Source organism: Peromyscus eremicus, chromosome 9 (assembly GCF_949786415.1).
Source record: "Peromyscus eremicus chromosome 9, PerEre_H2_v1, whole genome shotgun sequence".
NCBI classification, from domain to species: domain Eukaryota; kingdom Metazoa; phylum Chordata; class Mammalia; order Rodentia; family Cricetidae; genus Peromyscus; species Peromyscus eremicus.
The window spans coordinates 1,985,269-2,008,496 of record NC_081425.1 but is presented as its reverse complement, the minus strand read 5'-3'; the positions used below and the strand labels follow the sequence as shown (position 1 = coordinate 2,008,496).

At 40.9% G+C, this 23,228-nt stretch overlaps 1 protein-coding gene across 3 annotated transcripts in view; it reads left to right on the top strand.

Moving 5' to 3' along the window:
* Pcca (propionyl-CoA carboxylase subunit alpha) overlaps window positions 1-23,228 on the top strand; it is a 378,979-nt gene that overhangs the window by 224,107 nt on the left and 131,644 nt on the right. For all 3 annotated transcript variants that reach the window (XR_009381162.1, XM_059273166.1, XM_059273165.1), the window contains exon 19: window positions 5,183-5,285. Coding sequence is in view for 2 of the 3 variants with exons in the window: in XM_059273166.1 (XP_059129149.1) it covers window positions 5,183-5,285 (103 nt within the window). In the remaining variant the exon portion in view is untranslated. The remainder of the gene's footprint in view (window positions 1-5,182; window positions 5,286-23,228) is intronic.

Sequence of the window (23,228 nt, the reverse complement as noted above, 5' to 3'; positions counted from 1 at the left end):
TCTTCAGTGTCTGCAGTATACTTTTGAATGGCCACCGCCCTAGCTTGAAGTCTGTGTGAAATGTGAGATGTTTCTGTTAGTAGCCAGGCATTTATATCATTGTCATTTATGTGTTTGCAGTAGTTTGGTAAGTTATGTATATTAGATTTGAAATTAGTGAAAATCAGCAGTCACTTTTTCCCTGTAAGATATAAAAAGTTGGGTTTTATTGAGCAGATTGATTCTGGCTCACTGGCTGCTAAGGGGAGTGGACAGGCCTGGGAGGAGCTGTGATTTGTTGTGAGCTGCTGGTATGTTAGTCCCTCGTTACTGGTTTGGTGATTTCAGGTGTGAATGTGCAGATTAAGTCATACAAAGTGAACCTTGGACTGACGGCAGCCCTTTCCACAGAAATGTCTTTCACGAAGGGGAAGCCGAGCCCTGTGTATTATCATTGGGGTGACTGTGTGGAGCAGCTCCTCACTTTTGAGGAGGGTTTGTAACTATTTTACCTTGGCTCTTTTCACTCTTTGCTGAATGATACCCAGGGCCTGGTGTCTGCTAGGCAAATGTTCTACCCTGAACTTCATAGACCATTTTGATCTATTTGGATTTGTATCAACAGGTACAATTCTTTTTTTTAATTTAAAATATAATTTTAGGTAGTTATTACTATCACGTTCATGCTTTTTGAATTGAAATTGGTGTTTCCAAAAAAAAAAAAAAAACTATTGTTATTGTTCTCTTAGAAATTCTTAGAACCAGAGTCCACATTCCTCCAGGTTTGTATCTGTGTCTTCTCTGGTGCAATATTGTATGGCTCAGTAACTGGCATAAATGCCCACATCATCTATTTTATTCACAGAAAAAAAATCAAACTACATTTGAAGCCATGTAAAGCTAGGTAAACCCTAGTATTAACCCTGCTTGGGGAGTCCTGCTTTCTGCCCTTCTTGGCACCTGGAGGTTTTGCTTCTCAGTGGAACTGCCTTCCTCCATTCTCTTAACAGAGCACCTTAGATGACATTGTTAAGAAAGTGCCACTCCAGGAGTGAGGTTCCCATAACCTGCCTGTTTCTGTGGGTTCTCAAGTGCATCACTGAGGAGAGAAGGAGCTCTGGACTTTCTTCCAGAAGCCTGTGTTCTTCCATAAGGTCTCTCCTGGGGCAAGCTACAACGTATATGAAACAGATGTGGATCAAAATAAAGCAGTGGAAAAATAAATAATGGCTGGGTCCCAAGGAGAGAGAGCTCCGTCTCGACACCATCTGCCAGATAGTTTTCTGTGGGAAAAAGTGTCCTAGGCTAGAACAAGACATTAGGATCAGCAACTTCCCACCTCCTCTGCAGGCAAAGGGTGGCTGCCTCACTGGAAAGGGCCTTCGCTCTCATTGACTGCCGCTGAATTTTTGGAAATACTACAGCGTATAGTACTGGTTAAGTGGAAGGAAGGCAGTACAATTACATTATCACTGAGGCAGGTATGAGGGTGGTAATCCCCTTGGAAAATTTGAGACAGAGGAGAGGGAAGCCAAAGCTGCTGTAATGGAAGGATTTCAGTCATGGGCCAAAACAAGAGGAGAGGCCTGGAGATGGGGCTAATTATGTTACCTTTGCATACTTTCATTTAATCCTCTGTGTGTGTGTCTATCAGCGCAGATACCATTGTTATTTTATTGTTTTATGAAGGAAATGCATCCTGTCGATTTGCTCAAGGTCAGAAATCTAGGCAGAGCTCACCACACTTCTGTGGGTCAGCAGAGTCTGGTTCATAGCTGCTGTGCTTGGTCCTCTGCCTCCTGTTTGTTCCTTAATTAGAGGAGCTGGTTCAATCCGACACATGCCAGAGTAATTAGAAAAAAGGGAAGCTACAAAAAATTGGGGCTTTCCTTTTAAGGACCTGAATGGTAAGAAGCTCAATTAAAAATTCACTTGGTGTGAAGTAGAATACCAGAGAACTGTCTTAATCAGGAAGAATGTAGTTTTATTATCAAAGAAAGATGTGGGAAAGCCACGTGACATAGTGGTATTGAGAGGAGCTGACCTGAGAGGAGGATGAGCTAGGAATGTAGCCTAGCAAGGAGACAACCCCAGGGAGCTCTTGGAACTACAGACTGCCCTCTGCCCTGGGCATTGTAGCTGCTGTATTTGTGTGGCTCCTCAGGTCCTCCCCCAGGAATGGGCTGGGCTGTAGCTCAGTGGTAGGATTCTTGCTTAGTAGGCACAGAACCATGGGTTCCATCCCAGCACTAGGAAAAATAAGTCAATAAATAAAAATAAGGAATGATAGTACTCCTTCTTGAGACCTACAGTCCAGTGGGGGAGACATGGATGTGACTTTTCCCTGTGAAATGCAGGTGCTAGAGTGAGGCTATGGCACACAGAGCACTCTCCTGCCTGCTTAATCATTACCTTTCTTTCCTCCCTCCCCCCTTTCTCTCCTATCCTTGTCCTTAGGAAATCTTATTTATTCTCTGTATGAAGCTCTGTGTAGATGAAATTCTAAATAGTCTTATTAAATAAGAAACACAGAGCCAAATAAAGAGTTAAAAGCCCAGAGATCGAGGAGCAGGCAAGAGCTAAGACCACCTTATCTTACCACTCGCTACCATCCTTCCCCTGAGAGAGAGACCTTCTTCCTGTGTCCTGTCTTTTTATTGCCTTTCTGTTCTGTCTTCTCATTGGTTGTAAACCCAACCACATGACTTCCTTGTCACCTCCTGTCTATACAGACCTCCAGGTCTCTCTGGTTGATACTGGGTTAAAGGCATGTGTCACCATGCTGGCTGTGTCCTTGACCACACAGAGACTTTGCCTGCCATGTGATCGGATTAAGGGCATGTGCTACCGCTACCAGACTTCTGCTTAATGGCTTGCTCTTAGCTCTGATCTCCAGGCAACTTTATTAACATACAAATAAAATCACATTTCAGCACAAATAAAATATCACCACAGCTCTGGCCTCTGAAACAATTCTCTTTAGGTCGCCTAACAGGACCTACAGAATTCTTCTGTAGGATTTGAGACAGTCATCATTAAGCAGATGGAGTTGACTGTCAGTACAAACATCCTCTCACCTGCTAATCTCCCTTCACCAGGTCCCGTAACTAGAGGAGACTTGAGAGTCAAGGCTGTTATGGCTATGCTTTTTTTTTTTTTTTTTTTTAAATACCAGGTAACACAGTTCTTTTGAAATTTGAGAGGCTTGAATGAAAATATAACCTGCAACATTAAATTTAGATCCATGGCTAGAGCTAGAGCCTCGATACTAAAAAGTGCTAGCGTTAAAAATGCTTTAAAGATATGAAGACTATAAATGTGTGACACTAGGGTTAATTTTGAAGTCATTACTTTTTAAAACAAAATGTGGGGACTTTTATATTTTTTTTCCTGGAAGCTTGACCTACTTTTTCTGCCCCATGTAACACCAACTGTATGTTTGTATGACAAGTCTAGCTTTGTGGAGCTCTGGCAGCCTTCTGTGGATTCCAGGCTTACCAGAAAGCCAAGACTAGAGAAGACAGAAGACATAGGCTGTGTGCAAGATGGAAACCATGCTGGCTTCTCTTGGTGTTCAATGATAGTATGCCAGTGTTTGTGAACTTGTAGGTCTTGAGGTTTAATGTAACTTAGTGTCTGTCCTTATGGTTTCAGTCTCACTGATGTGCTAAGGTAGGTTTGTTTGCAGTTGGCACCATGGAGGAACGTTCTGTATTGTTTACAAGTGAATAAGATATTGTGATTCATTCTTTTTAAAGAAATAAACTTTATTTTATTATCATTGTGTGTATGTATGTGCCTGTGTGTGTAGCTAGAGTTTTCCTGCCTGGCCCACAGTCAGGGCAAATCTCTCTCACCTGCCAGTCCCACAGCCGCTCAGACCTGACCAAGTAAACACAGAGACTTATATTGGTTACAAACTGTATGGCCGTGGCAGGCTTCTTGCTAACTGTTCTTACAGCTTAAATTAATCCATTTCCTTTAATCTATACCTTGCCACATGGCTCGAGGCTTATCAGCATCTTCACATGCTGTTTGTCATCGTGGCGGCTGGCAGTGTCTGTGACTCAGCCTTCCACTTCCCAGCTTTATTCTCCTCCTTGTCCTACCTATACTTCCTGCCTGGCCACTGGCCAATCAGTGATTTATTTATTGACCAATCAGCAACACATTTGCCATACAGAACATCCCACAGCATGTGTGTGCATGTGTATGTGTGTAGGTGGGGAGGTCGGAGGATAACCTTGGAGTCAATTCTCTTCTTCAACTGTTATGTGGATTTCAGGGATTTAATTCAGGTCCTCAGGCCTGTAGGAAGCACCTTTACTCATTGAGAGATTTCACCTCCTCCATTCTTTACTGCAATTTTAGTTGTATTGACTACAAGGGTAAATCAGCTACAAATTTCTATGCCAAATTATGCTGACTAATTCATTTTTTTTTCTTGGAAACTTAACACACTTGTCACATTGTTTATTTTACTTTATTTAAAAATACCTTGGATAGTTAGCAAAAAATAATACTGCTTAAGAAAGATTAATTTGTGAAGGGCTGTCACAGTTACACAATTCAAGTTCATAACATGGAGCATGGATGATGTCTATCTTAGTCAGTGTTCTATTGCTATGAGGAGATACCTTGACCACGGCAACTCTTAAAAGGAAAATATTTCATTGAAGGGTCTCGCTTACAGTTTCCGAGGTTCAGTCCATTATCATCATGATAGGGAGCATGGCAACATGCAGGCAGATGTGGTGCTGGAGTAGTAGGTGGGAGTCTACATCTTACAGGCAACAGGAAGTCAACTAAGAACCTGGGCGGTATCCTGAGCATAGGAAACCTCAAAGCCAGCCAGACAGTGATGCACTTCCTCCAACAAGGCCACACCCACTCCACCAAAGCCACACTTCCTAATAGTGCCACTCCCTATGAGATTATGCGGGCCAATGACATTCAGATACCACAAAGGCTCTTTGATGAGGTGACGGTGCCACAATTACAATAGGAGGGCTGCTGTCATTGGAGTGTCTGATTCTTAAAATCTCCCCAATTTATAGCTGAAAGCTGTTTTTCTAAGGGTGGGATTAGTAAAATGAAACGTGAGTGTGTTCTTTGACTCTTCTACTCCACTAATGTGAAAGGAAATTAGTTTATTGATAGAGTGTAATATATAATTAACTCTTTTGCTTTCTTTTTGCTTCAGAGTGCCAGTTGTTAGAACAGATGCGGCTAAGTGGGAGCTCTCCATAAAGTTACATGATGAAGATCACACTGTCGTGGCGTCAAACAGTGGGTCGACTTTTGCCGTGAGTTTGGCTTGTTTACTTGGTAGTCTTGAATTATCTAGGCAAACTCAGAGCCTGTTTATCCTCTCCAGTGTCTCTTCACAGCCTCCAGCCTAGCTCCGTGTTTGTCTTTATGAACTGAATTTAAATGGGACTTTTTTGTCCTCTTATGCTAATTAGGGAACCATTCCTAGATTTAGCCATATTCTAAACTACTTCCTGATTAATTTTTCTTCAGTACCCACTGAAAAATTATAGGTTTGCCTTCGTGTCAGAACTCCTCATGATCTGGCATGGAGTGTATCTAAGCCACACCCTGTCAAGATTATTCCTATGAGCCCAAACTCCGTGTTTGTTTGCAATTTCATTTTAGAAACTCACGACCCCTAATCTGACTGTTCATGCACTGTCTTTAGATTGTTTTTCCTGTAAAATCCTCTCCTGCCTTACCTTTTATCTCATGAGGAAAACACTTTGAAATGAGTGCATTAAATCGTCTTGGAAAGACCCACCTTGGCATGTGACATAAAAACCTATTTCCTCGTTTTTTCACTTGGATGCTGTAGGATGTGTCATCCTTAGAAAGTAGCTTGGGTTCCTGTGGTGCCCCTCAACTTCCACATGTAGAGGTGGACTGAGCTGTTTCAGGCTGCCCATGCAGGGTCAGTTAGGCATACTGGTGTAGCTAAAGTTTTCCTGCCTGGCCCACAGTCAGGACAAATCTCTAACACCCGCCAGTCCCACAGCCACTCAGACCCAACCAAGTAAACACAGAGACTTATATTGGTTACAAACTGTATGGCCGTGGCAGGCTTCTTGTTAACTGTTCTTATAGCTTAAATTAATCCATTTCTATAAATCTATACCTTGCCACGTGGCTCGTGGCTTACCGGCATCTTCACAGGCTGTTTCACATCATGGCGGCTGGCAGTGTCTCTCTAACTCAGCTTTCCACTTCCCAGCTTTATTCTCCTCCTTGCCCCGCCTATACTTCCTGCCTAGCCAACGGCCAATCAGTGTTTTATTGATTAATCAGCAACACATTTGCCATACATCCCACAGCATACTGGTGTGAAGGCTTGTAGAGTATGGCATCCTTTCTCCTCTCACTGAGAGAACTGTGGTTGTTTCCTTGGTTTCTTGCCATAGCTAGAACAAAATTAGCCTAAAGGTGACAGGGCAGGTTTGGCTTATCGACTTCAGAGAAAGTATGAGCAAAGTCATGTTTGTTTAGCTTTCAGTACAGCTCAGAGAATCCATAGTTTTAGAGTTTACAATTTTTCTGGCATTTTAAACTTTGAAGATTTCAAATGGAGAGAGCACAGTGGGTACAGACTTCCTACTAAAAGGGGAAAAATCTGTAGATGCAGCTAATCTTCTTGCAGCCTCCTTCTGCTCCTGCCCGCCTCCCCCACAGCCACCCCAGGGGTAGCAGTTGTTCTGAAATTGTCATGTGTCCTTGTATATACTCAGTGTGTGTTGGCTCTACAACAGTGAAAAGGAGCAACAGGAAAGTACACACACACACACACACACACACACACACACACACACACACACACACGATACATTTGATTTGTACACAGAAAAATGTAAACTAGTGCTAAATATATTAAACTGGATGTAAAACTATGAGAGGAATTTAGAAGTATTAATATGATTACAATGTCAACACTACTCATAATGGTATATAGATTCAGTGCCACCCCAAGATTGCAAGTTTCAGACCACCCTGGACTACATGATGAACTAATTGCTAGCTAAGCTGCATAGGGAGACACTGTGTCAAAAATGCAAAGCAACAGGCCTGGGGAGATGGCACGTGGGTAAGAATTCTTGTTTCCCAAGTGTGAGGAACTGAATTCTTCAGATCCCTCACATCCATGTGAAAAGAGCTGGGCAAGGCTGTGTAACCTTGCCTGTAACCTCAGTGCTGTAGGACGCGGAGGCAGGAGGATCCCTAGCACTTGCTGGCTTCTAGCCCGGCTCCAGTTTCAGTGAGAGCCTGTCTCAAGGGAATAAGGCAGACAGTGATAGAGGAGCACCTGACATCATCCTCTGGCCTCTTTGTATATGTGTGAGTGTCTTAGTCTTCTATTGGTGAGAAGAGACACCATGACCAAGTAACTCTTATAAAGGAAAACATTTAATTGGGAGCTTTCTTACAATTTCAGAGGTTTAGTCCATTACCATCATGGTGGGAGCATTGTGGCATGAAGGCAAGTTGTACATCATGATCTCGGGGGGGAAGGAGGGGACAGACACATATTGGGCCTGGCATAGGCTTTTGAAATCTCAAAGCCCACCCCAGTGACATACTTTCTCCAATAAGACCACATTTTCTAATCTTTTTAATCCTTTCAAATGGTGCTACTCCCTGGTGATTAAGCATGAAAGTATATGTGCCTATGGGGCCCATTCTTCTTCAAACCATCACAGTGAGCATGTGCACCCATGAAAACACTATATATATATATATATATATATATATATATATATCTATATATATATCTATATATCTATATATATATCACATTGAAAAAAATGGGGACTGGACATGAATAGATACTTCTTAAAAACAGAAATCAAGTGCCCAAGAAGCACAAGAAAATGCTAAGTATCACCATCATGAGAGAAATGGCAAGTTGAGTGACTAGTACGCTGAGGCACCTCCCCCATCCGTGGGACTGTTCTGTGATATTTTAACTGTGTTCTGACAAATAAAGTTTGTTGTTGGAGTCAGAGGGCAGAGCTAGCCACTAGCTGACTAAAATTAACCATAGAGGTTTTGAGGACTGTAGACAGATAGGAGACAGGAAGTAGTAAGGTGGGGTTGAAAGAGGATCTGGGCCCCTTTCGAGGAAAGAGCAGAAGAGGTTGGAGGTGACTGGTGGCTGCTCCCTGCTTCTCTGATCTTTCAGGCTCTTACTCTGATATCTGATTCCTGATTTTTTATTGGTAAAGAATAATTAGTTAAGGCTTCAGGAGGGTGTTGGCAAGGAAACAGGAAAAGACAAGTGTTAGGCAGGGTAGGAGCATGGAAACCCTTGATCTCTGTTGGCATGAGTGCCATAGCCACTATGGGAAATGATACAGGACTTCTAAACAATAAGAAGCCACACCGTATGATCAATAGGACACTTGGAAGCAAATCCTCAAAACATTTTTGCACACATGTGCTTGCTGTGGGATGTTCTGTATGGCAAATGTGTTGCTAATTAGTCAATAAATAAAACACTGATTGGCCATTGGCTAGGCAGGAAGTGTAGGCGGGACAAGGAGGAGAATAAAGCTGGGAAGTGGAAGGCTGAGTTAGAGAGACACTGCCAGCCGCCACGATGAGAAACAGCATGTGAAGATGCCGATAAGCCACGAGCCATGTGGCAAGGTATAGATTTATAGAAATGGATTAATTTAAGCTGTAAGAACAGTTAGCAAGAAGCCTGCCATGGCCATACAGTTTGTAACCAATATAAGTCTCTGTGTTTACTTGGTCGGGTCTGACCTGCTGTGGGACTGGCAGGTGAGAGAGATTTGCCCTGACTGTGGGCCAGGCAGGAAAACTTTAGCTACATGTGCTCATAGCAGCATTATTCACAGTAGCAGAAATGAAACTACCCAATATCTACTAATGAGTCAGTGGACAGGCAAAATGTGGGACCTCCACACAAGTGGGAATTACCCAGTTTTAAAAAGGAAGGACATTCTGATGTATGCTAGAAGAGGGACCTTGAAGACACTATGCCAAGTGAAGTAAGTCACTCAGAGGACACATGCCATGGGACCCACAAACATGAAGTCCCTAGAGCAGTCAAATGTTATAGAGACACAAAGTTGAGTGGTGGTTGCCAAGCCCTGGAAGAAATGAAAGGAGGGTCCAGACCTGGTGGTGCCCGCCTTTACTGCCAGCCCTTGTGGGGTGGAGGTAGAAAGATTAGGACTCTGATGCCAGCCTGGGCTTTGGGATCTTGTCTCAAAAAAATTTTTTTTTTTTTATAAAATAAAATCAACCAAATGAAGTTTTAAAAAAGATGGTGGGGTGGGGAGGGGTGAGCAGTTACTGTTGTACGAGTACAAATTTTCAACTATGTAAGGTGAAGTGTTTTAGAGGTATTTGGTGAAAGTTCATGAGTATGTGCTATGTGTGCATAGCACAAGTAGAAACTATACTCAGCAACTCACTTTGGTGTTCATATGAAGACAGGCTCTCAGATCAAAGTCTGGGATTAGTAACGGCAACTGTGAATTCAGCCGCCAGGATGAAAAATAGAGTTGACTAGGAGTGTGAGACCCCTGAACACACATGGTGGAGATGCTAGCCAGTCTTCCACAACATTGAGCTCCAAGGTGAGGACACTCAGCTGAGTTCATGTATAATAATATTCTGGATTCCTAAGTTTCCCCCCACTGTAGCTAGAATTTTCCAGAACGATACCCACAGCACTTCCCCTTTTCTTTTTTTTCAAAAAGGAAAGTTTTAACCTTAACGTAGTAAAATTACATATAATTTGGGAATTTGGGCGTAGCTTCTCTTACTACTTCCTGCTGGAGGAGGGCGCTGTATCTTATGGGGACACAAAGAAAATTTTAGGATTATGGAATAGTTCATGAGGCTGTATTGTCTGAGCCAGTTGCCTTGAAATGGTTCTGGATGTTGGATCATCTGGGCCATGGTGTCATCGGAGACCTTTCAGGGGGTCTTGGCTGGTCAAACCTGATGTATCTTAATCTGAAACAAATCCATAGCCTCTGGCTTTCTGTGGAAACAAAAGCAGAGTCTCCTTTCCAAAGCAACATGTCATTATATCCAAATTTTGAAGTCAAGGTACCTTTAAAGTATACATTTTGGCATAACTCAACAGCTTTTATAATCAAATGTTTTTCTTTAGATACGAATATCAAAGACAACATAATCCCGATTCTCTGTGTGAGAGCCATCTTTACGTGGCTTATTACCTTTAATGTTTCTTTAAAGACTTTATTTTTAAAAACTATTTGTTTATATAACTATGTATTCTTTTTCTCTCTCTTTGAAGCCTACGTACATTTTTATACACATTGTAAACTATTCCATCTGAATCAGTCTTATAGTGAATGTATTGCTTTAAACTGTAGCCTTCTAAGACTGAAATGGCACTATAGCTGCTGGCTCCACCCACCTCAGCTTCCCAACATGGCGGTGGTACGTTTTCCGCCAGCTCTGGGAGCCATCAACTCTTAGAAATAGTGGGTCTATGCTTCTATCAAAGCAGCGTGTAGCCCAGAAACCTCTTTTTTTGTTTTGTACTAGCAAAGGCTAAATCCACCACGCAGCTTAATGTGCCACTTTCAGAGGCCTCATTCCCACCATACTGCAGGTCTAGGAACCCACCATAGTAGCTCAAACACGCAAGTTGCCACCAACATGAAAGAGACAACTAGGAACTGTTTTTAGCTCCGTTTTATAATCTTTTTTCTCAGGTTTTAGGTGGAAACTCTTGCCAACCCGTTGGGCGCCATTTGTAGCTTGAGTTTTCCTGCCTGGCCCACAATCAGGACAAATCTCTCTCACCTGCCAGTCCCACAGCCGCTCAGACCCAACCAAGTAAACACAGAGACTTATGTTGCTTACAAACTGTATGGCCATGGCAAGTTTCTTGCTAACTGTTCTTACAGCTTAAATTAATCCATTTCCATTAATCTATACCTTGCCACATGGCTCGTGGCTTACCGGCACCTTTACATGCTGCTTGTCATGGCGGTGGCTGGCAGTGTCTCCCACTCAGCCTTCCACTTCCCAGAATTCCCCTCTCTCCTTGTCCCGCCTATACCTCCTGCCTGGCCACTGGCCAATCAGTGTTTTATTTATACAGAATGATATCCACAGCACCCCACTTCTCTCTTGTGCAATATAATATAAAATTGGTTTGAACAGCACAAGAAACACAAAGATTAGTGTATTTGTTGCTTTAACGATGAAGAACTAAATTTATATTGAAGACCATTCATTTTGAAGAAAAATGTTCAAGTGGTCCTGATAGGTAAACAAACTGGGTTAGAGATGTGATCCTCCAGTGACAGGCACGTGACCATGACACGGGCACCTTGAGTGTTTTACCTGGTGTTTGCCTGATATCAACTGCTCATAAGTAATACTTAGGAGTAGATAGTCCTGCCTACTAGGCCCAGTGGCAATGGCCTTTGTAAAGACGCTCTCGCTACTGCTTAAGAATAAACAAGGTTACAGAGCTGGCTTAGTGGGGAGGAGTGCTCCCTGCTAGTCCGAGGAACCGAGTTCCACCCCGTGAACCTACATAAGAAGCTAGATATGGTGACATAAATCCATCATCCCTGCAAGAGACAGAGGCAGGAGGATTTCCCAGAAGCCCAAAAACCAGCTAGGCCAGAGCACAAAACAGCACAGAAGCAAGAGAGAATGCCTCAGCAAGACAAAGAGAGCCCAGTGTTTATTGTTGCCCTCTAATCTCTGCCAGACACCATAACATGAACAACCCTACCCCCATCGCTATCAATCAACCAACATTCCAAAAAGTATCCAAAATTCCTAGACCATCCATGGTCTATTAATGTAATCTTCATACTAATGAATAAAAAATTTAAATGGTCAAAGTAATACTTAGAGTTGCTGGTCAAAGAATAATTTCCTACTATCTTAAAATTTAAGTTAAAATTAAAACTTAAGGTTAGCATATAAAGCTCTGGTATTCATTTTAATACTATCATTCATACTTTGTTGAAATTTCTTCACCTTTTCCACTGCCTTCCCCTACTTTTTATGATTCTCTTCTACCCCTTAAAAAGCCCTTTGTGCTTTTAAATTCTTTACAGTTAATTTTCCTAAATTAGGTTCAGGTTTTTTTTATTAAGAGAACAAAATATTTTCAATAAGCATAAAACTGCTTCATTTAAATTAAAATTAGAGTCCTTCTATTCCCCCAGTTTCAAGTTATATGTAGATACAATTTGTTGTATTAAATTTAAAAGGCTGGGCTTGGTGGTAGTTTAGCACTTCCTAGCATGCACAGGGCCCTGCTAGTGCTCGTGTAAATGAAGAGCAGAGACCTACATCTGGAATGGCAGTATGAGGTGCTTCATGGACTTACTCTTCAGCAAAGTAGCCATCCTTATGAGCATGATGACGATCTCTATTTATAGGTGCTAGGTGGTTGTATGTAGAACATAGTAAGGAATCAACTAAGAAACTATCATGAAAAGTGAGTTCAGTGTGGGTGCAAAATCAAGTCAGTTAAACCTCTCTTCACTTGCAGTACCAACTCCACAATAAAAACAGTTCCATTAACAATATCAAAAGAATGTGATATCGAGGAGTAAGTACAATAACAGTGTGTAACATACATGGTGAAATGCACAAGTCATTGAAAAAGAATGAAGGAGAAAGCACATCCTCCTGGTCTAAGAACTGTTTAGAAAGATGACATGCACTGGTTCTTCTTGATCTAAAGACTCCTGTAGTTCCTGAGTCAAGCTGTGATTTTGACAGACCCTAACATTCACATGGAAGCTTAAAGATCTAGGCTTGCCAAAACTATCTTCAAAACAAACATGGATAAGTCACATTTTCACCCTCAGTGTATTGAACTATAGTGTAGTCCTTACATAAAGGTAAACACGTTGATTGGTGGTATAGAATAGAGAATAGGGAAATCCTCTAACTGTTGGTAAACACTGGGTGCCTAATTTGAGGGTGATTCCCAAAGCCATCAGATAAACAAATGTATGGTGGTTTGATTTAGGAGTTGATGATGTGTCTGCTGGGCTTTTTGCCTACACTAAGTATATGCTCTACCACTGAGCTACTTCCCTACTCTAAATTGCTGTTTTACAGAGATGCCAAAATAATTCAGTAGAGGAATGAGTAATCCTTTTAGCAAATGGAGGGATAGCCACATACACTGAATGAAGTTGAACTCCTTCCTCATATTGAGTTAATATGCAAAATTTAACCAAAATGAATTAATTTTTAAATGCAAGAGCTAAACCATTTTTCTGACTTTGTATGTTACTGTATTTTCATAGATGACACCAAAAAAGCATAATAAACACAATAAAAATGAATAATCAGTATTTATCTAAATTAAAATGCTTACTTCAAAAGACACCAACAAGAAATTATAGACAAACGCACAGAATGGTAAAACCCATTTACAAACTGAAAAGAACTTGTGTTGAAAATTTCTAAAGAACACTGTAGAAGTAACCATCTTATTAAATAAGAAACACAGAGCCAGTGTAAAGATAAAAGCCCAAGAGGTCAAAGCTAAGAGCCTTACCCTTCCTGCTTCAGCGATCCTCTTCAGCCAAGAGAGACCTACTTCCTGTGTGTTTGTCTTTATATAGACTTTCTGTTCTGCCTTCTCATTGGTTGTAAACCCAACCACATGACCGCCTCGTCACTGCCTGTTTGTACAGACCTCCAGGTCTTCTATGGTTGGTATTGAGATTAAAGGCGTGTGTCTCCAATGCTTGCTGTATCCTTGACCACACAGATCTACCTAGCTCTGCCTACCAAGTGCTGGGATTAAAGGCGTGCGCCACGAACGCCCAGCTCTGCTATGGCTTGCTATTAGCTCTGACCCCCAGGCAACTTTATTTATTAACATACAAATAAAATCACATTTCAGTACAAATAAAATATCACCATATTTCCCCTTTTCTATTTTAATAAAAAGAAAAAAGGAAAAAGGTTATAACTAACATAAGAAAAACTATATACAAAAGTACAGTAACTATATACAATATATACAAGTAATAAATACCTAAACAATGTCTAGTCCATTTGTATTTGACAAATTCAGAGAAAATAATTCCATTACCTATCCTATTTTGGTAAGTCTAAAATGTACCTAATTCATTTTCTATCCTAACTAATCTTCAACTATAACTAATTAATCTTCAACTCCCTCAGAGACCCAAGAAGGAAATAATATTACCTAACAAAAATAAAAACAGGAAGTGCATGCAAGCAGCTTCCAAAAAATTTGTGAGTTGACAGAAACAGCCAGCTGCCTGGACAGTCACCTGAGGTTTCTCCGCAGTGTTAGGGCATCATCTTCAGCCTATGGGCTTAGCATATCTGACAGACTCATTTGTGAAGTAGGATGTACACAAGGTCAACGGTTCAACCTCACATTGGGTGAGAGGAGTCCATGTACCAGAAACACCTGAATTCCACTAGTGTCATGTCATGATTCAGGATTTTAAATTCTGGAAAGGTTTTTGAATTCAGCTGTCCATTCTTCTTGGCTGTGTATATATGGCTTCATCTCAGCATCCCATTCTTCTCCACATCCCTCTATTAAATGCCAGTCTATTATTGAGAGGCGTGAGCTTAGTTACTCTTCAAGAATAACTGTTTCAGCTGCTGTTCCATTGCACATCAGAAGCCATCAGCCCACTGCCTGTTCAGCTGCCTTCGAAGAAAAGGGCACTGTACCTTTTCTGGATTGTAAAGACCACTTCAGGGATAGTGCCATATTGTCCTGGCTTCAGAAGATGCCTTTTGATAAAGCCATAACCACACTTGTTTTGGCAAGAATCAGTAGTTCTTTGTTTCGTGTCCTGTCTGTCTTTTTTGTCCTATTGTCAGCAGTTGATTTGAGGATACTTTGTTGTCCAGTGGCTAACTTTTGCCACAATGAAAGTTAACTCCATATGCTGTTTCTTCAATGCCCATATTCTCTCTGAAGTAGATTGGTACTGCCAGGAGCTGACATGTCTCATAGTCATAACAAAAAGAGAAATTTTCTAAGTTATTAAAACATTTTTAAATGCCATATTCTATAGATCTCTGAAGGGTTTGAAGATGACCTGTCTATCTAAAATATATCTGCTCAATCTTGAAAACATACTTAATATGACTACAAGTTCTATTATAATGTCTAACTACTAACTTTCATTTCTTTATATCCTAATAGTTGGTAATAATAACATTCAAGGATCAGAAAATTGCATTATATTGTTAAATGAACAGTATAAGTACAATTAGAAATATACATATGTCATTTTCTTTTTTTGTTTTTTTGTTTTGTTTTGTTTTTTTCGAGACAGGGTTTCTCTGTGTAGCTTTGCGCCTTTTTTGGATCTCGCTCTGTAGACCAGGCTGGCCTCGAACTCACAGAGATCCGCCTGGTTCTGCCTCCCGAGTGCTGGGATTTAAAGGCATGCACCATTAACGCTCAGCTCTGCTATGGCTTGCTGTTAGCTCTGACCCCCAGGCAACTTTATTTATTAACATACAAATAAAATTACATTTCAGTACAAATAAAATATCACCATATTACACACTTTATAAAGACAAGAAATTCAGGTTTAAAATGAGTGAAGACCCTGAGTACACTCTAGAGAGAACAGCCCTGTCAGTGAAAGGCAGCTCTGTACCACCACACTTCCAGGAAGAACAGATCAAAGGGTGACTACAGAAACTTGCGATCTGCTCGGGTGGTAGAAGCAGAGAAACCAGGACCCTCATGTACTGGGTTAGTCTGAGACATAGTGCCTTGGACTTTCTCAGACAGTTAAACATCTAGGTTATCCAGAACCTTGGCCCAGTTCTGTCGTGAGGATTTAGTCTTGTATATTCACTTAAGTACTTATATCCTTATTACTATGATGGACATATTTAAACTTTGAAATCATATTAAAATTTTCAAATAATGGTTACAGGACTAGATGCCAGCATTGTAATGGGAATTAAAGGGGAGTATATGTATTCATTTAGCCTTTCTGCAAAATAACTTGATGGCATTCATAAAAGACCTTTAAAAGATTCATATCCACTGGTGTACTCCTAATTCTACGCTTAAGAACTGTGTCCCAACTAAGTGATGAGAAATTACTGGTATCTGTAGCATGAATCTGAAAAGTTCTTATTAATAAAATGAAACCTGAGCCATGTATTGGAGTGAACACTGGAAGATCAGAGAGACAGAACAAGCCACAGCTAACCTCACCTGGCCAACTTCTCAGCTGATCTTGTTTCCTCAGACTGGATGCCTCTGAGTCCTTATCCAGAATGAATCTCAGCTGAACTGCTGCTAGAAGCCTGCAAAAGCTTCTAGTTTCTGGTCTCCACGCCTTATATATCTTTCTGCCTTCTACCACTACTCCCTGGGATTAAAGGCTCGCTTTCTGGGATTAAAGGCGTGTGCCACCATGCCTGGCCATTTCCAATGTGGCCTTGAACTCACAGAGATCCAAAGGGATTTCTACCTCTGGAATGCTAGGATTAAAGGTTTGAGTGCCACCATTTTCTAGCCTTTGTATCTAGTGGCTGTTCTGTCTCTGACCCTAGATAAGTTTATTAGGGTGCACAATATTTTGGGGAACACAATACCACCACAGGTATCAGCTTAATGTTTTATTTAGTAAAAAGTTTAACAAAGTTTAACCCCATAGAAAGAGTCTGCATTTACTGGGTAAAGGGAAGGCAGACTTGAAGTAACTAAAATACATCAATAAACACCTTCCTAGAGATGGCTACAAGCATTTAATCACATGATAACTGTCCTAGTTACAGTTACTATTGCTGTCATGAAACACCATGACCAAAGCAAGTTGGGGAGGAAAGGGTTTATTTGGCTTATACTTTCACATGGTACTCTAATTGTTGAAGGAAGCCAGAACAGGAACTCTAGCAGGTTAGAAACCACAAGGCAGGAGTTGATGCAGAGATTGCAGAGGAGTACTGCTGACTGGCTTACTCTCCATGGTGTGCTCAGCCTTCTTTCTTACAGAACCCAGGACCATCAGCCCTATCACTGTCCCTACCCATAATAGTCTGGGCCCTCCCTCATCAATCACTAAATAAGAAAATACCCTACAGGCTTGCCCACAGCCTGATCTTTTGAGGCATTTTCTCAATTGAAACTACCTCCTATAGGATGATTCTAGCTTATGCCAAGTTGACATAAAACTATCCAGCACAAGAACCAAAAAAACTCTTAAGCTGCCTGGATGAAGAGAAGTATCTGGAGGAAAAGGAGGCCTTAGGAGATATGACTAGTGACAATTTAGAACACACTGCATGTGTGAGCAGGGACTGACTTCGAATCACATCTATGAGGAAAACACTGGAGTGTGGCAGGGTGGGAGAGCAAAGTCTGTTGAAATGTCAAAGACATTTTTGTGGGGTTGGGGAGTGTTTGCCTGTCTGTATGTCTGTGCGCCCTGTACATGCCTGCTGCTCACAGAGGCTAAAAGAGAGTGTTGGATCCACTGGAATTGGAGTTACAGAGGGGTATGTGCCACCAAATGGGTGCTAGGAATTGAACCTAAGTGCTCTGAAAGGGCAACCAGTGTTCTTAACCTCTGAGCCATCTCTCTAGCCCCCCCCCCCCCCCGACATCTTTAATCTGTAATAAGTTTAATTTCTTAAAAAATTATTGCATTTCCTTTATTTATTTTATATGTACACTCAAACATGTGGAAGTCAGAGGACACTTAGTGGGGAGTTGGTTTTCTCCATCCACCATGTGGGTTCCAGGAATTAAAATCAAGTTGTCAGGCTTGAGAAGAAACCTTACCCACTGAGCCATTTCACCAACTTAAAAAATTGTGCGTGTGCGCTCGCGCGTGCACGTGTATGTGTGTGTGTGTGTGTGTGTGTGTGTGTGTGTGTGTGTGTGTGTATGTGTGCGCGTGCGCAAGCGCTTGTTCGTGCACTCGCGCATGCATGAATGCATGCATGCATGTGGAGGTCAACCTTCAGGACTTTTGTGGGAGCCCACAGAGGCTATCCAGTGAGACTTTACTCAGGGTCAGAGAATCTGGGCTTGCTTTACCCAGCAGGTCTGCATAAGGAGATTGTAACTAGAGTTTTCCTGATGATTTTGCCACAGACGTGTTTACTAGGTGTTTGGAAGGTCTGCACTTGGGTGTGCGGTGTGGTTTGATCTAGCAAGGGGGAGGTCTTTTGCACCTCCCTTTGGCATTGTTATAAAAAGCCCCTTTGAATAAATGAAGAGTCTGTTGGGTATTGACTCAGGCCCTCCCAAACCTGTTCTGTGTTTCTGTCTTTCTTCTCATCATCTAGGTCTCTCTTTCTATCTGATATTTTCTTATCCCTCTCTTCTCTGCCTAAGAACCCTTCAAAAGGTGGGAGCTGGACTCCCATAGACGTGATTCTCAGCACTCTGTGGGTTCTAGTCCTGAACTTGGGAGGGTTAGGCTAGGCATCAAGGACTTTTACCCACTGAGCTATCTTGTTGGTCCTGTTTTTTTTAGTTTAAATTTATTTTATTTATTGTTATTGTGAGGGGACACATGGGTGCGTGGAGGTCAGGGGCAACTTTCAGGTGTTGTTCTTTCCTGTCACCTGTGTCCTTCCTTTGTGGCTTCCCAGGGTTGAACTCAGGTCATTAGGCTTGTATAGCAAGTGCTTTTTGCCCTCAGCCATCTTACCAGCCCTAATTCCTTAGTGTGTGCTTTCTTAATTTTACTGTTATTTGTGCACACCGTGGTTTGTAATGACATTGTTTGTAAAGTTATTTTCACCTATTCATAAATATTTTGCTGAAGCACCTGATTACTTGGATCCATGTTTGCCGAAACCTTATGTTGCCCTGTGGGCAGCACTTCACATGCCTGATCTCATTCAGTTTGTGGAGTCACCCGGATAGGTACAGAGAAGTTCAGAAGCTCAGAGCCATCATCGAGTAGATTTGACTCTGCTGGACTGTGGGCACATCGTTGTCAATGTGAGGGATAGTGATGTGGGATAAGAGAAGCTGTTGGAGGTGCAGCTCAGAGGCCAAGTACCCACCTAGCAAGCATGCAGACCTGAACTTAATCCCCACCACCACACACAATTTTCAAAATTTTTCGTGTGTGTGTGTGTGTGTGTGTGTGTGTGTGTGTGTGTGTGTGTGTGTGTGTACTTGCCTGCTAGCATTTGTGGGCACACCCATGCTATAGAAGCACAGCTGTGGTTCTCTCAGATTGGTCCCTGTGATTGAGCTCAGGTCATCAGGCTTAGTAGTATGTACTTTTATCCTCTGAGCCATCTCACCAGCCCTCCAAAATCTTTTTAAAGTATTTATAAACCTTACCACTACTTATAAATGTTAATATTGTGATAAGTAATGATGTTTAGCATTGCTTGAATAATTTTATACAAGTAAATAGATTTTGCAGAGCTATATAAGGTTTGAGAATGCCATTCGCATCTAAAATAGTTTAAACTCTCATTTTGTTTTCTTAATGATGTTCATTTTGGTTGATTCAAAATTATCTTTGGATGCCTGTGGTGGAGGGAGGGAAATGTTGTAGAGTAGTCATATCATTTAAATTACTACCCTGTATTTTTCTTCACAAAGAAAAGATACAGTGATGAACATTAGGATAAAAAATAATAATTACATATGGATGCATAATAAGAAATAATTGCATCCTTCTTGTTTGACGTTTTCTTCCTCTGATAGACCCAACCTTCCCCTTTGTTCTGCCTCCGTTTACTTTGTTCTAGACTTCTAAACTGAGAAAACATTCCACCAGATTGTTTTGACATTTAAAGAACACTTTGGAAATTTGGTTTTTAGGTAGAGCCATGTGAGCAGTTTTGTAAAATGCCATTTTAAAAACCAAACAGTAATTGAATGAACTAGAGTACCTACTAAATGCTTTTTCAAAATAAGACCATTTTAAAAAAGATGTATTTATTTCTGTTTTATGTGTATGGTGTTTTGCTTGCATGTATGTATGTCTTATGCTACTTGTGTGCCTGGTGCTTAAGAGGAATGACACCTGGAACTGGATAGTTGTGAGCCACCATGTGGGTTTGGAGAATTGAGTCTGGGTCTTCTGGAAGGACAGCCAGTGCTCTTAACCACACAAGCACCTCTCAAGCCTCCTTGCTTTTTTTTTTTTTTTATTGTAAATGTTAACTAAAGAATCAAATATCTCTTAACAAAATTACCTCATCTCTGTCCCTTTTATAATAGTGGGAAATACTGAGAGGTGTGGCTACGGTGGATTTTATGGAACTGTGTGACTCACGGGGTTCATGGTTGTTTTCAGGCACTGCTTACTCTGATTTGAAACATATGTAGACTGATAGATTTGAACTCAGAGCAATCCTCCCTTTTCAGCTGCCTATGTCTTGGAATTACAGCTGTACATCACCACATCCAGCTTCAGTTGCCTTTTTGAATATTTTATTTCAAATACCTTTCTTAGAAAAATAAGCTATTGCCACATAACAAAACTACCATTTTGTTTTCCTTTTAGGTAGTTTTTAGGAAAGGCTCTTACTCTGGGATGTGACAAAGACATTAATAAATAAGGCCAGTTAACCATTACATTTATGAAAACTTTAGCCTTTTCATTTAAAAATTATCTGTGACTCAAATTCATGTTTGGCAAATGGAAAAGAACATTTTTTTCCAGTAGTGTTTGAAAACAGATATTCCATGTCCAAGCAGATCTTATAATCAAATGGTGTGATCTTGCCCTGAAATTTGACTTTTGCATGTGATAGAAAATTGAGATTGGGTTTTTGAAGTTACCCAACATACCTAAACTTTTTACTTCTATTTTTCTTTTAACATGAATTAAATGTTTTGATCACATGAACTACTTGTCAGGCAAGTTTTTTTGTGTAGCTATCCCCTCAAATAATTTAAAAAAGGATTTTAAACAAAGCAGAATTTAAAATAATGTCTTTGAAGAAATTATCTTCTTGACAATGAATTTTTACAAAGTGCATTCAGCAAGAAGTTAATTTTCTTGAAAATTTTTTTCCAATTGAAAAAAAAATTAGGAAAATAAATCCTTTTTTTTCTTTTTCAAGATATTTATCAGGAGACATTGCCTGAGGCCTGTTTTTTGTTTGTTTTTTCAGCCTTTATTGAATTTGTTCTTTGACAGTTACATGCATACATGTTGTGCATTTTGATGCTGTTGGTGTCAGCCTTGCTTGCCTCCTTTCATCCCTTCTCCCCATCTCCGCCTCCGTACCAGTCAGTTTCCCACATTCACAACATTTTAAATTAGCATATATGGTGTTAGATATCATTATGACATTTCAAACAAAATGAGGTTTTAGTGCCCCCCTTCATGTTATAGAAGTAGAATATGTCAAGTTGTCCTGCCCAGAACATCCTATGTGAGGCTAGTCAGAGAGCCAGCAGAGAGGAAAAGCCTGTTCTTCAGTTTCTTCACAGAAGGGGAAAGTTTTGCATGTCAGATGAAAATGTTCAATGATGGTTTATAGTGGGGCGAGTGTGACTGGCTCGTAGACATGTAAGAACAGGTGCCAGCCTGCTCACACAAGCGCAGGGTAAGATGATGGAGAGAAATCACTTTCCATATACAGTTTGGCAAAAATGAAAATTTTGATAGTTCTCTGATTTCATATGCTATTTCCCTGGCTACTGGCCAGTCAGTGTTTTATTAAACCAGTGTACAAGAGCATTATCCCACAGCAATTAGAGAAAAATAAGTGCTGATACATTATGGGTGCATTGATTCAAAACCCACAGGAAGCAATTTGACAGGGGGAGTCTTGTAGTCAGGTGTGTGGAACACACTGGTAACCCCAACACTCATGAGTTGGGTAGAAACAACATTTGTTCAAGCTCAGGCTGGGCTACATAGCAAGATCCTGTCTCAAAATCAACCAACCAACAAGCATGAATCCAAATTGTCATCTTATGTTCAAATGTAGGAATTATAAAAAAAATGTCCATAGCAGTATTGTTTGTAATGGCAGAGGATTCAAACAGCTCAAAAGCTAAGCCTGTTAATAGTTAGATAACATTGGCAATGTGTAGGTGAAGGATTTCACTGCTCTGACATAGCTGTAGTTGAAGTTTTCTGTAGTCCTGCCTGGCCCATGATCAGGACAAATCTCTCTCACCCACCAGTGCATCCGTCTCCCATTTCTCAGGTAATATTATATCCTTTTGAGGTCTTTGATATAGTTGAAGACTAGATAGCTATGATTTTCCTTAGTTATGATAAAAGATAAGTTATATATGAAACCTTAGACTCACAAATATAGGATAGATAGGATATCTTCTTTAATTTTGCCAAATACAAATAGACTAGATATTATAAACAGATTAGCTATTGTAACTGTAATTCTTGCTTGATAATTGTTTTGTTATCTGTAATTTTACTATGTTAAAGTTAAAACCTTCCTTTTTGAGAAAAAGAAAAGAGGAAGTGCTGTGGGATGTTCTGTATGTTAAATGTGTTGCTCCAATTGGTTAATAAATAAAGCACTGATTGGCATGTAGCCAGGCAGGAAGTATAGGCAGGACAAGCAGAGAAGAGAATTCTGGGAACAGGAAGGCTAAGTCGGGAGACGCTGCCAGCCGCTGCCATGAGTACCAACATGTAAGATACTGGTAAGCCATGAGCCATGTGGCAAGGTATAGATTTATAGAAATGGGTTAATTTAAGATAGAAGAACTACATAACAAGAAGCCTGGTATGGCCATACAGTTTGTAAGCAATATAAGTCTTACTCAGTTGGGTCTGAGCGGCTGCGGGACTGGTGAGTGAGAGAGATTTGTCCTGACTGTGGGCCAGGCAGGACTACAGAAAACTTTAGCTACAGCAATGTCAGAGCAGTGAAATCCTTTTAGTTGTTAAAAATGATTGTGAGTCCATCCTACCCAATAAAAGCAAAGTATATTCACTGGTACTCCCTCCCACGCCCAAGAGAAAGAGTATGTTAGGACAGGTGTGGTGGTACATGCCTTTAATTTCAGTAGTCCAGAGTCAGGGGCAGGCATATCTCTGTGAGTTCCAGACCAGCCTAGGCCACATGGTGAGATTCTGTCTTAAGGGGGAAAAAATAGATGTGTATGCTTATTATGTGAATAGAAGATCTTCAGAAGGAGCCACGAGAAAGTGGTCACTGTGGGTTGTCCTGATGCTTGGGAGCTGGTTGCCTGGTTTCATACAGTGCCTTTGGCCATCCAAGTAAGCACTCAGATAAGC